The 15,384-nt window shown below is 44.4% G+C and overlaps 1 protein-coding gene across 1 annotated transcript in view; it reads left to right on the top strand.

Annotated features, from left to right (window-relative positions):
* The window catches only part of LOC134460336 (contactin-associated protein-like 5), a 151,084-nt gene that overhangs the window by 122,125 nt on the left and 13,575 nt on the right, over window positions 1-15,384 (top strand). Inside the window, exons 14-17 of the mRNA XM_063212768.1 lie at window positions 1,063-1,190; window positions 2,554-2,724; window positions 6,304-6,522; window positions 12,064-12,303. Coding sequence (XP_063068838.1) covers window positions 1,063-1,190; window positions 2,554-2,724; window positions 6,304-6,522; window positions 12,064-12,303 — 758 coding nt within the window. The remainder of the gene's footprint in view (window positions 1-1,062; window positions 1,191-2,553; window positions 2,725-6,303; window positions 6,523-12,063; window positions 12,304-15,384) is intronic.

Genomic DNA, 15,384 nt, shown 5'->3' with positions numbered 1-15,384 from the left:
CGGATTTTTTTCTTATTTAAGTTATTTTTTCTTCTTTTTATTCATTCATTCAATGACTGATTGCTGTTGCAGTGCAGTGTCAGTAATTCACAAATGTTTTTTTTTCTCTTATACTTATAATTCAATGACTGAATGAATGAATGAAAAGAAGGAAAAATAACATAAAGAAGAAAATAATCCAAAGAGGTGTGCAAACCTTTTTTCAAAAAATCTGTATTCATTCTTTCTCACTGTGTGTCTGACTAACCCTATCCTTCTTGTCTCTCAGTCTCTATCCTCTCTACACCTCATGTCAAACACACTCTCTTTCTCCCTCTATTCTAGCCTTGCTCCCTTTGTACAGCACCCCCACCCCCTCTCTCTTTCTCTCTGTCTAACTTACCATCTCGCCCTATCAATGTTTTACTTATTTTTGTTTCTCTCTCCTGTCCACTTCTGTCTTCTCTCGCTTCCTCCTTTCTCTCTCTCTCTCTCTCTCTCTCTCTCTCTCTCTCTCTCTCTCTCTCTCTCTCTCTCTCTCTCTCTCTCTCTCTCTCTCCCTCCCTCCCTCCCTCCCTCTCTCTCTCTCTCTCTCTCTCTCTCTCTATCTAGGCCTAAGCACGCCGCCCATATAATAATAATAAGGCAGGCCTCTATTTTTACAACTCCTGATCTAGTTCCAGCTCGCCACTGAATATTTAATCGAAACCCTGAGAATGGCCTTATCTGCTTCTGCAAGCACTTCACGCGGTTTCCCTCCCCCTTCCTCCCTCAGTCTTTAATATGAAAAAGCACAGTACTCTCTCAGTCATGTATGGTGCAAGTTGTTGCCAAGGCTGATTGAAGAGCCGTTCTAACTTATTTTTTGGGCACTTTCTCTCTCTAACGCTCTATATTTTGTTTCCTCCCCTCTCTCTCCCTCTTTCTCTCCCTTTGTCTTTCATGTTTCTTCTCTCTCTTCTCTCTTCTCTCTCTTTCTTTCTCTCTCTCTCGCTCTCTCTCTCTCTCTCTCTCTCTCTCTCTCTCTCTCTCTCTCTCTCTCTCTCTCTCTCCCTCTATCACTTTATCCCTCCCTCTGAATAGGGCTAATGACACAGGACTGCTCTCTCATAAGGAGCACTTACCTGTGCGAGGCATTGCTGTTGGGGACTTGAGCAGGCCTGGCTCGGAGGCCGCATACAAAGTGGGAGCCCTACAGTGCTACGGTGACTGTAAGTACTCGACTGTCTCTAGAAAAGCACACAAAAAGGAAAATGATTCTGCTATGCAAACTTTATCGTTGCCTGTCTCGTTTACTCAGATTTTTTCAGTGAAATTTAAATTAGCTTCCGTCGTCTCCACAGTTCAGATTGGGGTTTGTCTCCAGGCGCGAAGGATTTTTGTCAAATCTTGTTCCCCCAAATTTCTCCATGTAGCGATGCCTAAAGCGAAGTCCCAAAGATGATATCAGACTGCAAGTGGCAGATGGTTGCCTCTGGGCTACCTGAATAGGATCACACTAATGATCAACGCGGTTGGTGGCAATTCCAAGCAATGCAGACACTCGCAGTCGCACACACACACCCTAAACTCACTAGACTTCACTTCAGTGTTATGTTAGTGCCGATGCTGTAGTCATTCCACAAGCCTGAAGTGTCCCAGTGTGTGTTTGGAGATGAACCCCCTCCGAGACTCCAGAGCCATCCACGCCCCTTCCCCCCGTAGAGAACCTCTTCATTGGCTGAGGACCCCCTGCGTACTCTCAAGAGTGGGGCTTCCAGTGATGCGTTTAAAACAGGCATACACACTTCTCAACAAAGTCTGTCCTCCCCCTGCGAGCTGTACTGCCCCCAAATGCATGTGTTTGTGTGTGTGTGTGTGTGTGTGTGTGTGTGTGTGTGTGTGTGTGTGTGTGTGTGTGTGTGTGTGTGTGTGTGTGTGTGTGTGTGTGTGTGTGTGTGTGTGTGTGTGTGTGTGTGTGTGTGTGTGTGTCCTTGCACTACACAACACAACCAATTAGATCCTCAACCCGGTCCCTTTTCCCACCCCTGCGCTCTGTACATCCCCAATGCTCGTGTCTTTGTGTCTGTGTGTCAGTGCACCACACACAGTGTGAGTTTGTCAGGCGAGATATGGGCCTGCAGTGCACACCACCCAGAGAGAGCGAGATGGTGCCCAGCAAGTGTAACCTTGCTGTTTGCATGACGTCCTCCAGCTTTACCTCTCTCTGTGTCTGTGATGGAGCCCTGCGTGGAGCTTCAGAAGAGGCACCAAGGTCACACCTCAGGCAGCCTAAGCAAAGATATCAATGTGAATGTGGCTCTCTCGCTCTTCTGATCTATAGGGAAGGTCAAGCTTTCAGTGAGGGGGGAAAAAACTCAGCATAACCTTGTGCCATGACTTTGGCTTTACCTTCTCTGCTGAGATGGCAGATTTCACTTATGAATAAAAAGCAGTTAATTGACAAACCCATATAGCTGACATTAAAAAAGTATATACTGGGAAGGTTTACCTTACTATGCATGGATTACCTAAGGCTGCTGTATGTGTTTTTTGTCTTCTATTAATGCAAAAATATGCTCTCTCTCTCATCAGTGCACTTTTGGAACTCAGCCTATTTCAACAAGGAGACGTCGTACTTACATTTCCCCACCTTCCATGGAGAGCTGAGTGCTGACATCTCCTTCATGTTCAAGACCAGCACGGCCTCGGGAGTGTTTTTGGAGAACCTTGGCATCAAGGACTTCATTCGGATCGAACTGAGCTGTGAGTAGGTGCACTTGAACTTGCCATCACACCACTCCTCTGGAATATCGATGCCGAAATTAGCAGAGTTGTCAAGCTTCCGAGCTGCTTCATCAGAGCTGGAATTCATGCCAGCTATTTTCCATATATGGAAGCCTTAGCTCACCAAGCTGCCCAGAAAAAACTACTGTTCAGGGAAAGGTCAAAGGTATTTTCTTTTTCTTATGGCTGGCGTAAATGCTGTGGGGCCTGTGGGGCCTCCCAAGGCTTCCGTAGGCCATTACATTATACTCCCTGTCGTTACTCAGTGTAAAGAGAGACAGTCTGGCCTCTCTTTGGGTGTACTGTATATTCTTCTTTCCTTGGCTATAGTGTTTGTGAGTCAGTAGGGCTGTTTAAATCTAGAAGAATAACTATATACAGGGAAATAACCATAACTTTCATTCACAGTTCATCATGCCCTTTGACATATTTAAATCAGGACCTTGTGGCTTTCTTCAGTCTGGATAGCCATAACTGTGGTGTGTTTTTTGTCGTTATCATTATCCATGACTGAGGTACCCTGAGCATGGCACCGTCCCACCGCACTGCTCCCTTGGGGCGACATTGGGGGCTGCCCCCTTGCACGGGTGAAGCATAAATGCAATTTCGTTGTGTGCAGTGTGCAGTGAACACTTGCGTGCTGTGGAGTGCTGTCACAATGACAATGGGAGTTGGAGTTTCCCAGTTGGGCTTTCACTTTCACTTAGTGTGAACAGAACCTGCACCAGTCTTGTTTGTACCATTCGTCTTGTCCCGTTCCTCAGTGTAGAGTTGTCTGAGTTTACCCCCCTTGTTACCAGGTGTGAGACAGGATCTCCATGCAACTGTTCGATATGCTACATTCCATCTCCATAGCGTCTCCATGGACTACCTGCTCCTCTGGTTAAATTACCTTATTGTATTAATTAAACTAAGGGGTGTAACGCGCTCAACTCAAACAAAGTGAACAACTGGGTGTTCATTCCTCCAGAATATATGATTTAAATAAAGAGCAGGACAGCACTCCAAGTTTTGTGGTTTATTGCCCATCAGACGTTTCGGGGTTAACCTTCTTCAGTGTCGGGCAAAACATTTCACCCTGCTGGTTTACCCCGAAACGTCTGACGGGCAATAAACCACAAAACTTGGAGTGCTGTCCTGCTCTTTATTTAATTCTTATTATACGAATACAATTACATTAATTTGTCATGCGGAGGCAAAGCGGCCTCTCTTCGGTTTTGACCGTGTTGTGTGCAAAAGCAAATGCAGTGGCTAAGCTAAGCGATGCCGGGGAGAGTTGTTATCAGGCCACTATACCGATGATGGATGAGAGTGGGGAATGCGGAGCCTGTATAGGGGTTAGGTCTCCCACTCCTTGCCCGTGATGAATCAGTGACCTGTTGCCAACAAATTAGACCCTTCCATTACACACGGCGAACAGGAGCAGAATCAGTACTGATGAAAAATGTATGGGTCGCAGGCAGAGTACTGTATACAAACAGAGGAACACACAAATGCTTGCACGTGCGCACGCATGCGCGTACATGCACACACACACACACACACACACACACACACACACACACACACACACACACACACACACACACACACACACACACACACACACACACACACACACACACACACACACACACACACACACACACACACACACACACACACACACACAAACAGAGGGACACACACACGACCATAAAGACACTTAAGAAAACAAGAGCATGGGGGAGCTTGCTTTTCAATCCGGTATTTTTTTTATTGCTTTTGGTCCCGGCTGAATACCCATTAAAGACAGTGTAATGACATTCTCTGTAAACTGCAAATCTATAACAAATTTAGCACGCTGCTTTGTTCTCAGGTGTGTGCACAGTACATCGTAAGAGTTGCCCTCTGTGTGTGTGTGTGTGTGTGTGTGTCTGTGTCTGTGTCTGTGTCTGTGTCTGTGTCTGTGTCTGTGTGTGTCTGTGTCTGTGTCTGTGTCTGTGTGTCTGTGTGTGTGCGTGTGTGAGAGTCTGCCTGTACGTTGTAAATCAATGTGTGTAAGTACAACATCGCTTATACATCAGTTAATCCATTGTACCTAATGGTGAAAATAGACTGTGTTGTTACTGAAAATACTAAAAACCTAATAAGAACCCATGACAAATTTGATCCAAACAGCGCAGAGTAAGCTGATCGTAAAACAAGTGTACAGGTCTGCCTGTGTTGTAAAAGTAAAACAAGAAACACAGTTTTCTTCCTTTTGACACCTCTGTTGATGTGTGAGTAGCTGAGCATGAGCAACAAGAAACAGCAAACACATATTGTGTCTTGAACATTGAAAGCCATCACCTCCCTGAATACATGATCAGCTCATTTAGTTTTTTTAGATTCCTACTGCTGCTAGGTAGTAGGGCCACTGGAGTCAAGGTGAAAGCAGTCCACTTTTGTCCTCCTGTTACTGTTCCTGGTCTGCTGATGTCTGTCTGTGCACATTATTTACACCAAAGTTTCACAAAGTGTGTGTGTGTGTGTGTGTGTGTGTGTGTGTGTGTGTGTGTGTGTGTGTGTGTGTGTGTGTGTGTGTGTGTGTGTGTGTGTGTGTGTGTGTGTGTGTGTGTGTGTGTGTGTGTGTGTGTGTGTGTGTGTGTGTGTGTGTGTGTGCTTGTATGAATGCACGTGTGCGAGCATGTGTCTAACAAAAGACAAAAAGCTGAATGTGTGTATGAGAGAGAGAGAGAGAGAGAGAGAGAGAGAGAGAGAGGGGTAGAAAGAGAGACTTGAGTAAGAACTATCGAGTAAACAAACTGAATGCATAAAGCCTGAACAAGTTTGTGTAATGCTTTTGCTGAGAATATATTCATCCAACTCCCGCCCTATATGTGTGTATATAGTTTTCACATTTTGTGCATATGTGTATGCGTGTGTGCGGGCATGCATGTGTGACTGTGCATGTGTGCTGTATGTGCACTTACATGTGGCATGTCTTTGTGGTTGTGTGATTTTAGAATAGATTAAACAAAGAGTCAAGCTAGGTGTGTGGATATAGTTTTCACATCGCAGGAAAAAGAAGATAGTAAGTGTTCTGACTGGCCCTACAGTAAAGCATTGGTATCACATTGTGTGCGGTTGCATCAGATAGATTTACACCGGTTGTGGCAAAGTACCTGAGTCGATATAGATGATAATGCATTTCTTTGCTATGTTTGCTCAAAGTTGAGCAAACTGTCTATAACCAGTGTGTTTCTTCCCAGCCTTACAGTTGTCCATGATTGATTTTTAACACTTCAATATCAACTGGAACATCATTTTCATAATGTTACAGTGCTTGAAATGCAGATGATGGTGGTTACAGTTGTGTCGTTAGTCACGGTTACAATTTAGATGACTTCTGACAATCCAAGTGAATATATTTGTCACCTTGATTTTTGACTGATCCAAATTAATACTCATGATCATTCTATGTAGGCAAACATAACATTGACAAAGAAAACATAGAGGAAATGCATCCGTATCTTCTTCCCTCTATTCATCTTCCCCCATCTCTCCCTCCCCCGGCTATGTCTCCCTCCTCGACAGCTCCGTTGGAGGTGCTCTTCTCCTATGATGTGGGCAACGGGCCTGTGGAGGTGCGGGTGGAGTCGCCCTCTCCCCTGAACGACGACTGCTGGCACAGTGTGCGGGCCGAGCGCAATGTGAAGGAGGCCTCACTCCACGTGGACCAGCTGCCTGGTGCCACCCAGAGGGCACCGCCCGACGGGCACATCCACCTGCAGCTCAACAGCCAGCTGTTTGTGGGTAGGCAAGAGGCACAGACACAACACAACACAACACAACACAACACAACACAACACAACACAACACAACACAACACAACACAACACAACACAACACAACACAACACAACACAACCACCTGCAGCTCTGCAACCGGCTATTTGGGGTAGGAAAGAGACACAGACATAACAAACCTACAAAGCAAAAGGCAAAACACATACACCAAAATAAAACAACATAAGGCCTACGAATAGGAGGGAAAGGTACACAGACATGTTCACAAATGCATACAGAGCCAGACGTGCACACACACATACGCACGCACATGCGTACACGCACATGCACGCACGCGCACACACACACAGAGACACCCCTGTCCTCACATCTACACACAAACACACAAAACATTTGTTTCATTTATGAAAGGCTCACTGGTTGACTTAACTCTGTGGAGAGATCTGCTCTGTCTGTCCATGTCAGATTAATGTTGTTTGCTGGGCAGTTGAGCACCACAAGGCTGAGGTCCCCATTGCATGCAAGGAAACAACCAAGACCTGAACACTGCCATTTTAAGAAATGAAGTCATTTGGAGTTGGTTGGTGATATCAATAAAAAAGAATAGTAGAATCACTGTTGTTTCTGAAAAATGAGGGCTGAAGGTGGGCTCCAGCATGTAACACTGGTAGCAATTTGATTGTGCGGTGTTTTCATTCCTCACTCCCTTTACCCCTGTTTCCGTCCTGTATTTTGCAAGGAGTGGATTCTGATTGGTTGTGTTGGGTTGACACTCTGTACACGTTCTTGTGGTGTGGGGCGTGTTGTGCAGCAACCCATGTCTTGTCTTCTGCACCTCATCATTTCTGCTTTCTGCCTTCTGCTCTCTAAACCCCTGTGTTGCTTTCAATGCAGAATACAATAGACTGAAAATATTCAAGGGTGCGTTTGTGCGTGTGAGTGTGTGTGTGTGTGTGTGTGCGTGCGACATAGAATCTTTGTTTGTAATGCCAACAGTATCTAAGGACAACGCTGTAGAAACCAAGCACATCGTCTACGGAAAATTAAATAATCACGTCTGCATTCCAAATGAAGATTCTATATGGGTCTAAGTTAGAGCTTCCGCACACCGGCTCCGACAAAGTGCTGAGCACTGCTCAGCTAAAATTCGATTCCATTGTTTTCAATAGAACCACGCACACTGGCACCGATGTCCGTGGACATTCACCGATGTCGGATAGCAATTAGAGACAAGTTCTATTTTGTCGGTGCCGCCCATTGACTATCAATGCAATGTTCGTGTGAAATTGGGTTTGGGGGTCCGAATTCTGTCGGAAGCAAAAGTGCGCCGCAGTGCTGTCGGAGCCAGTGTGCGGCCGGCCTTAGACACCCGCGTAGCGACACGTTTATCTTGCTCACAAGATTCTGGTGCAGTTGGCATGGTTCCTACCACTTTACAGACAGTAATAGATTTTAGAAAGTACCCTACCCTTACGGCAGATAAGCGGGATTACGGCCTTCGTGGTCGCCCAGTTGCTTGAAGTGAATGGCTTGGCAGAGGCAAGGAGCCTTCCAATTCCATCCACCCCCTGGCATCTCATTTCCAATCTACACCCCCCTTTTGAATAAACCAAAAGCAAACAAAGCTTTGAGTGGGGTGACCGATGATGACATACAATAAAAAGTGGATTCATGAGTACATATGATGATCAGCTCACATATCTTTAAAGACCTCATGACACGTGGAGGCTGTTGCCTTATATGTGCTTTAGAAAAGAAGCAGAATGAAAAAAATGAAAATGAAAAGCATCCTGAGCAATTTATCCGAAGACAGAAAAAAGAGGAGCAAACAGAATGAATGCTGGAGCAGTGGAGGACTTTGGGGTGGATAATCCTTAATCATTACTGGCAGTGAATAAGAGAGACCACCAGCTGACGTGGAGCAGAGGAGCAGAGAGATGTCCCAGTACTTGGGCTGCTTCGCAGAGCATACTGCTGGAATTAGAGAGCATTAGAGAGCCCCTGAGGAATTCAAATCTATGTAGTGTGTGTGTGCGTGTGTGTGTGTGTGCGTGTGTGCGCGCGCGCGTGTGTGTGTGCCCGTGTGCCCGTGTGCCTGCCTGCTGCTTGTGTGTTTGTATTTGTGTCTGTGTGCGAGTGTGTGTGTGTACTTATGTTTTGGTGTGTGTGTGTGTGTGTGTGTGTGTGTGTGTGTGTGTGTGTGTGTGTGTGTGTGTGTGTGTGTGTGTGTGTGTGTGTGTGTGTGTGTGTGTGTGTGTGTGTGTGTGTGTGTGTGTGTGTGTGTGTGTGTGTGTGTGTGTTTTACTTTCTTTCCCCAAGACTGTTCTACACTCTAACACTTAGTGGTTTCTTTTGCCTTAAGACATGTAAAAGTTTTTATCTTTTACCTGACATGTTTCGACGGTGTTACTTCCGTCTTCATCAGAGGGTCACTGTGATGTTGATGAGTGACGTGCTTTAAAAACAGCTGATGTTGTTGTGGAGGTGTGACCTCCCTGTCAATAATGACAGGTTGGTCACACCTCCTGCTGTTAGAGTTGTCCTCTTAGGATGGTGGTCCAGGTGTGTGAGAGCATGTATGCCCCCTCATCCCTGTTCATGGTACTTGGGCTACGCTTTCTGATCTCCATAGACTCCTTAATCCAGCGGTGGTATCTGTTGTTCTCTTGCTGTATGACTTTTGCCTTGTCCCAGTCCATGATATGATTTTCCCTCCTACAGTGGTCAGTTATGGCTGATTTGAGGTTCTCCTGTGTGGCTCGCTCCTTTATTGCTCTTGTATGTCTTTGTTCTGTTTCCTTTTCACATTCTTTTTTGTGCTCATTTTTTCTTATGTTGAATGTCCTCCCTGTCTCCCCAATATATGACTTGTTGCATGACCGGCACGGAATCTCATATATGACATTGCATTTGTTATGTTGGTCTATTTTGTCCTTGGGGTGTACTAGCAGCTGTCGTAGTTTGGTGTGTGGCTTTACTGGCGTTTGTATCTTGTGTTTCTTCATAGCGGGAAAATCATATCATGGACTGGGACAAGGCAAAAGTCATACAGCAAGAGAACAACAGATACCACCGCTGGATTAAGGAGTCTATGGAGATCAGAAAGCGTAGCCCAAGTACCATGAACAGGGATGAGGGGGCATACATGCTCTCACACACCTGGACCACCATCCTAAGAGGACAACTCTAACAGCAGGAGGTGTGACCAACCTGTCATTATTGACAGGGAGGTCACACCTCCACAACAACATCAGCTGTTTTTAAAGCACGTCACTCATCAACATCACAGTGACCCTCTGATGAAGACGGAAGTAACACCGTCGAAACATGTCAGGTAAAAGATAAAAACTTTTACATGTCTTAAGGCAAAAGAAACCACTAAGTGTTTAAGTTAAACAGTTAGACATAATGAACTTAATTCATATGTTCTACACTCTGTTTCACTTTCCCCGTTGTGGCTCTCACCGTGTAGAGGCTTTAGAAGAACCACAGCATAGACTCCTTCAGAGCAGAAATAAAGGTTGTTGTTCAGGAGCACACTTATGAAAAACAATAAAGAGGAAAGAAAGACAAAAAATGCCATGGTTGCCTTTTCCAGCTGTGTGCCAAGCAGTCTCGCTGTGAAGGCTGATGTGATGTGTGGGAATTTCACATGACCAGGAGCCAGATGGTCTGATTTGTAGTTGTACCACGGCACAGTGCTTATGGCATACTTAGAGGCTCATTTGAAATCCCCCATAAATCAATGGCCACGTGCTCAACACACACAAACTAATTTCTCTTATCCCAGATCTCAATCTCCAGCCGCTTGCTCACGCTTGTAGTGACTGCGTCTGCTTGTACTGCATGATTAAAGTAATGTGTCTCTCATTTTTTATATGTGGATGGATTGCGCTCATTACATGAAATGTCATGTTGTTACCCATCGGACACACTGTCCCTGAGAACCTTCTGCCTAAGCAAAAGGCCCGTTATTACGTTACTTGACTTTTACTTTTATTTTTCAGGACATTGCACATTAATGAACATACAGTATACACATACAAGCATATAAATGTGCCAGATTATAACAGAAAGGCTAAATTCCATCTGGTGTCAAAATTAGGCAGGCTTGATGTTTACAAGCAAAGACATTTAAATTACAAACATACATTTTACACAAAAAGACTGTTATTAACAATAAAATGATACAAAGACAAAGACAAAAAGCATGTTAATGAAAACAAAGAGTCCCCAAAATAGGACTTTGTGTTAGTAGTGTTTTGTGCGTGTGTACGGGTTCAAACTAGTGGTGTGTACATGTTTGCCACATTTTAATCTGGCTCTTAAAGGTGGCTAAAGGGGGACTATTCCCTTATGTGCAATGGTTTTGAGTTCCATAAAGCACTGCCTTCAATAGAAAGTGCATCATGGCTAAAAGTGGTTTTCCTTCAGGGAAAAGTTATTGACTCACAGATCACTTGATGCAAAGGTCAAAACATGTTTGGAAACTTATTTTTGTCATAGTTTCTGCACAGGAGTACTTGTTGAAAAAAATGTAATTGAGCTAACAATTACACATGTGCCCTTGGTGGATTTATTATGTGGAAGAACATGAGTAAGCGATCGGTTGGTGGGGTTTGACAAAGTGCGTATTGAGTGGACCTGCCACAACAATAATCCTCAGCGAAGCCCCCACAATCACCAAGAGACAGTGTTGCAGCGGTGGCTCTCAATTATGGCTGTGAAGTGGCACAGGCGCACAGAGGCGGCCTGCCTGAGAGAGCGAGCGCAGCAACACTGACAGGAAATCCAAGTCAGCCTTTAAGCGAGGAAGGAACCATTGATCATGGCTTTTGAAAGCAACGTCTGAATACAGGAAACAACAGGGGACAGACAGGGATTAAACCTGCAACCACAGCACACAGAGCAAGGGAGAGAGAGAGAGAAAGAGAAAGAAAGAAAAGATACTGAGATGGATGGAGAAAGGGACGTTGTGGAGACTGGAGAAGGGAGAGATTGTGGTACACGGACAGGGAGTGAGAGAAGAAGACAGGTGCTGAATCTGATAGAAGTCTTTCTGTGTGTTTTTTTCTCTTTTGTCTTTTTTTGCATCTATCCACCCACGGCTTTTGTTTTTATTGCCTTGGCATTTAAGCGGCTTTTGTAGTCTAAGAGTATTGACAGTTTTATCCTGCCTGGAGAGGAAGGGGGTTTGGTGGCTCGCTGTAGTGCTTTTCACACAAGCAAATAATGACAGCGGTGGATTGACGCCCGCAAAAAGTGTACAGAAGTATAAACAACATCAAAGCAACAGGTATCTTTGGAAATACTACACGTATCCAGCTGACTTAACTGGGTTGTTTAGGATTCATCTCCCCATAGGTGGGACGGTTTTGAGGTGGAAAGGGATTCAGGGTGTAAAGACATGTATCCTCAGTATCCTAATGTTTTATCTAGATTCAATCTTTCCTGTTGGTGGGACAGTGTTGAGACAGAAGGGTTTTCTGGGCTTAAGCATGTACCCTGAATATCCTGCTTTTGCATCTGGGTGTCATCTCTCCCATAGGAGGAACAGCGTCAAGGCAGAAGGGGTTCCTGGGCTGCATCCGTTCGCTGCAGCTGAATGGGAGGACGCTGGACCTGGAGGAACGTGCCAAGATCACCCCGGGGGTGCGGCCCGGCTGCCCGGGACACTGCAGCAGCTATGGGAGCCTGTGCCAGAACCGCGGACGCTGCGTGGAGAGACACACGGGCTTCGCCTGCGACTGCGGTCTCTCTGCCTACACTGGAGCCTTCTGTCGAAAAGGTAAGCCTTGTTCACAATCTTTGGGTCCACAAGAAGAACAGTAACTTATAATTGAGGTACAACTAGGCTGATGGCTGTAAGCATTATTGGTCCTGTAAAACTCTACGGCCTTACACAAGTCAGAGATCCTGTCTGCAGTGTTGGGAAAGTTGAACAGGAACTAATTTAAAGTTCAGTTCACACATTTCAAAATGAATTAGTTCATTCATTAAAACGTTAATCATTGTTTATAGTCAATAGTTTGTTCATAGTTCCAGAAATGACCTAGTTCATAGTATGTGTAAGTCCCATGGTATGCTTGCTGCGAGCCGCAAATTACGTGCGTCACTGCGAGCAACCGACTGCACATGCTTGCTTTAAAAGCAGTGGACCAACACGCAAAATACTGGAGGTGTCATCCAGGGGGCAGAGAGAACAGCATTGTGATCCGGAAATTGGGAACACAGGATGTAAACAAAACTTGAAGGACTCCCGGGCAAGGAGACGATACCGCTACTACTTCTACATTTGCACGCTCCTTCGTCAAAGTGCAACGGGGAAGTATGATTGCAAATCGAATGTTTATTTCGGACAAGCTCGTGACACTCTTGAAAAGTTGCCGCCATCGTTGTTTCCTCCAGAAGCACTCGCATGGAACTGTGCAGTCTTTCTTACGATCGCTCCCAGCGAGTTTGAAGATATCGCACCTAACACACGCCTTTGGTTGCAGTATCTAATGCTTAAAATTGACATGAACGACGCAAGTTGACGCGTTCATGCACGAATCGTGCGCGCACGCATATCCTACAGCAAGCATGAAGAGGGCCTTAAATGTCATCTTATATTGTTTGGGCTATTTGCACAATATTTGGCTGGCTTTTCACCTGAACACTTAGGAAATGTGGCACCCTATTAAATTAAGGCGCATGTAGTTTGTTCGAAGGCACAAGAATGCACTCGTTCATTTGTAGGTCATTCATCAGGCAGTAAATAATGTACGTTCAGTTCACATTCGCCCAAATTATGAACGAGTTCATAAACTATAGTTCATTGAACTAGTTCAGGTACAACACTGCCTGTCGGAATCACCTTAGTCAGTAATAATACAGCTGAAAATACATAAATCAGTAGAAATACAGCTCACGACTTACACCGGAACCTTCTTCCAGAGAGGTAAACCTTGGTCACAACAGAGATGTTGGGCTCTAAAAAAGTGCAAAGAACAACCTTGCGCCCACATCAACTGCCATCCCCAAACTGCATCCTACATTACAACCACAAAAATGGAATCAAATCTAAATTTTTGTACCATTCGTACATGTTAACCAGGCTTTTTTTCATACTCTCATGAGTCACAGATCTATCTGCACTTACTCTGATTTAATTGAGATACAGTATTCTTTGATATAAATATTTTGCATACATCTACCCTATGCAGCGAAGTTTAGAATGTCATTATAAAGGTACTACATGCCAAAAACATGCATTTTAAACGCTCCATTCTTGTCTACACACTATTCAATGTGTTCACTAAGAATGTGCTCACTATTAATCACCAGAATCAGATGAATCAGTGGTATCCTTATGTCATGGTGCAGGAGCATGGGGGATTCTGATAACATAGCACAGATAGCATGATGAGATAAGATGTTTATCCAATGAGCCATACAGATATACAGCAAAGACATTCCCTTGACCTTGGTTGCAGTTCTATATTCTTAATTGCATAAGCACCACAGTCATGCTGGGATTTGTCTAGTGTTGACTTATTCTACCCAAATGCCGTAGAATGTCAAATGAGTGCTGTTGCAGCTATCATTTTACATGTGTTACCGTACAGCATGAATAATCTCTAACATGAATGTAAATGTGCATGCATATAGACAGAGCCCTAACAACACTCTGTGCTTTGTAAGTGCTTGTGGTATTCTGTACCATGGAATCATGTAGAATCGGACTTGAACTACTTAAATGTAATGTACGTATATGGTTGTGCAGTGAATTAGTGGGAATGTGCTCTATGTCTTTTCTGGTAAGCCTGCAGACAAGCGTGCCACTGCAAAGCACCTTTGAAATAGTAATTCACATGTGTGGAGCAGTGTCCCTTAATTAGCACGTTATTATGGCTTGAAGGCTCATTAAGGCACGTCATGCTGCTTTCTAAAGGCCACCGTTACCAAAGCTTAAGTGTTGCGGTTAACATTCCAATGGCCCATTCAGTGTTAATGCCTCCAAAAAGCTGTGATGGACTTCCAATGAGGACATACTGTATGCAGCAGCTGTGTATATCTGATGAACTCTGATTGGCTCCTCATTATATTGCTGTAATCCTGCTCTCTCGGGTCATTCAGGCATAATCTCCCTTCTGTCCCCCAACTCCAAACTCTGCAACACAATTACCTTCAAACTGTACAGTATGTAATGGCCCTTCCATCCCTCTGTTTGCTTTACTGTAAACCACATCTTGAGACTTTAGTAAGATTTACACATCCTATACACCACTGTACAATGTACCCTTTAGCGTTTCTTGAATGAGCCTGGGCTAATATTTGTGTGAGTTTGTCTTATCTGCCTTGCGTTAAAAGTGACTTGAAATAAATAAAAGTAAATTATTCTTGTATAGAGAGAGAGCTCATCGGTGTCCAGAGGAATACATGTAGAGTGCAGAGAGAGGGTCCAGGGCACTCTGAAGTGAAGTTAAAAGTCCTTTCAAATTATTATTACTTTCATTATTAGACCCATGGGACATCATCAGACTAATAAGACTGACTTTCACTTTCTCTTTCACTTTGTCAAATCTCTGGGGCTTAAAGTGATACTGTCCCATTTTTGGAAATAAGCTTATTACACCTTCTCCTGTACTTTTAACTGTTCTCTGGGTATGGCAGTGCCAATTTTACCTCCAAGCTAGCAGTTAACATTGAGTCCTATGAGACCAGCCGGCGGCTAACTGGTCTCATAGGACTCAATGGTAACTGCTAGCTTGCAGGTAAAGTTTGTGAACACCCAGAATGCGTTTTGTACTGTATACTGTACAGTCTGGCAATCATACTGTAGTTGCTGTACCATTACATTACATTACATTACATTGCGCTTAGCTGA

The sequence above is a fragment of the Engraulis encrasicolus genome, chromosome 12 (genome assembly GCF_034702125.1).
Source record: "Engraulis encrasicolus isolate BLACKSEA-1 chromosome 12, IST_EnEncr_1.0, whole genome shotgun sequence".
In the NCBI taxonomy this organism is placed as follows: domain Eukaryota; kingdom Metazoa; phylum Chordata; class Actinopteri; order Clupeiformes; family Engraulidae; genus Engraulis; species Engraulis encrasicolus.
Note: the sequence above shows the minus strand (reverse complement) of the source record. Positions and strands in the feature narration are given on the sequence as shown.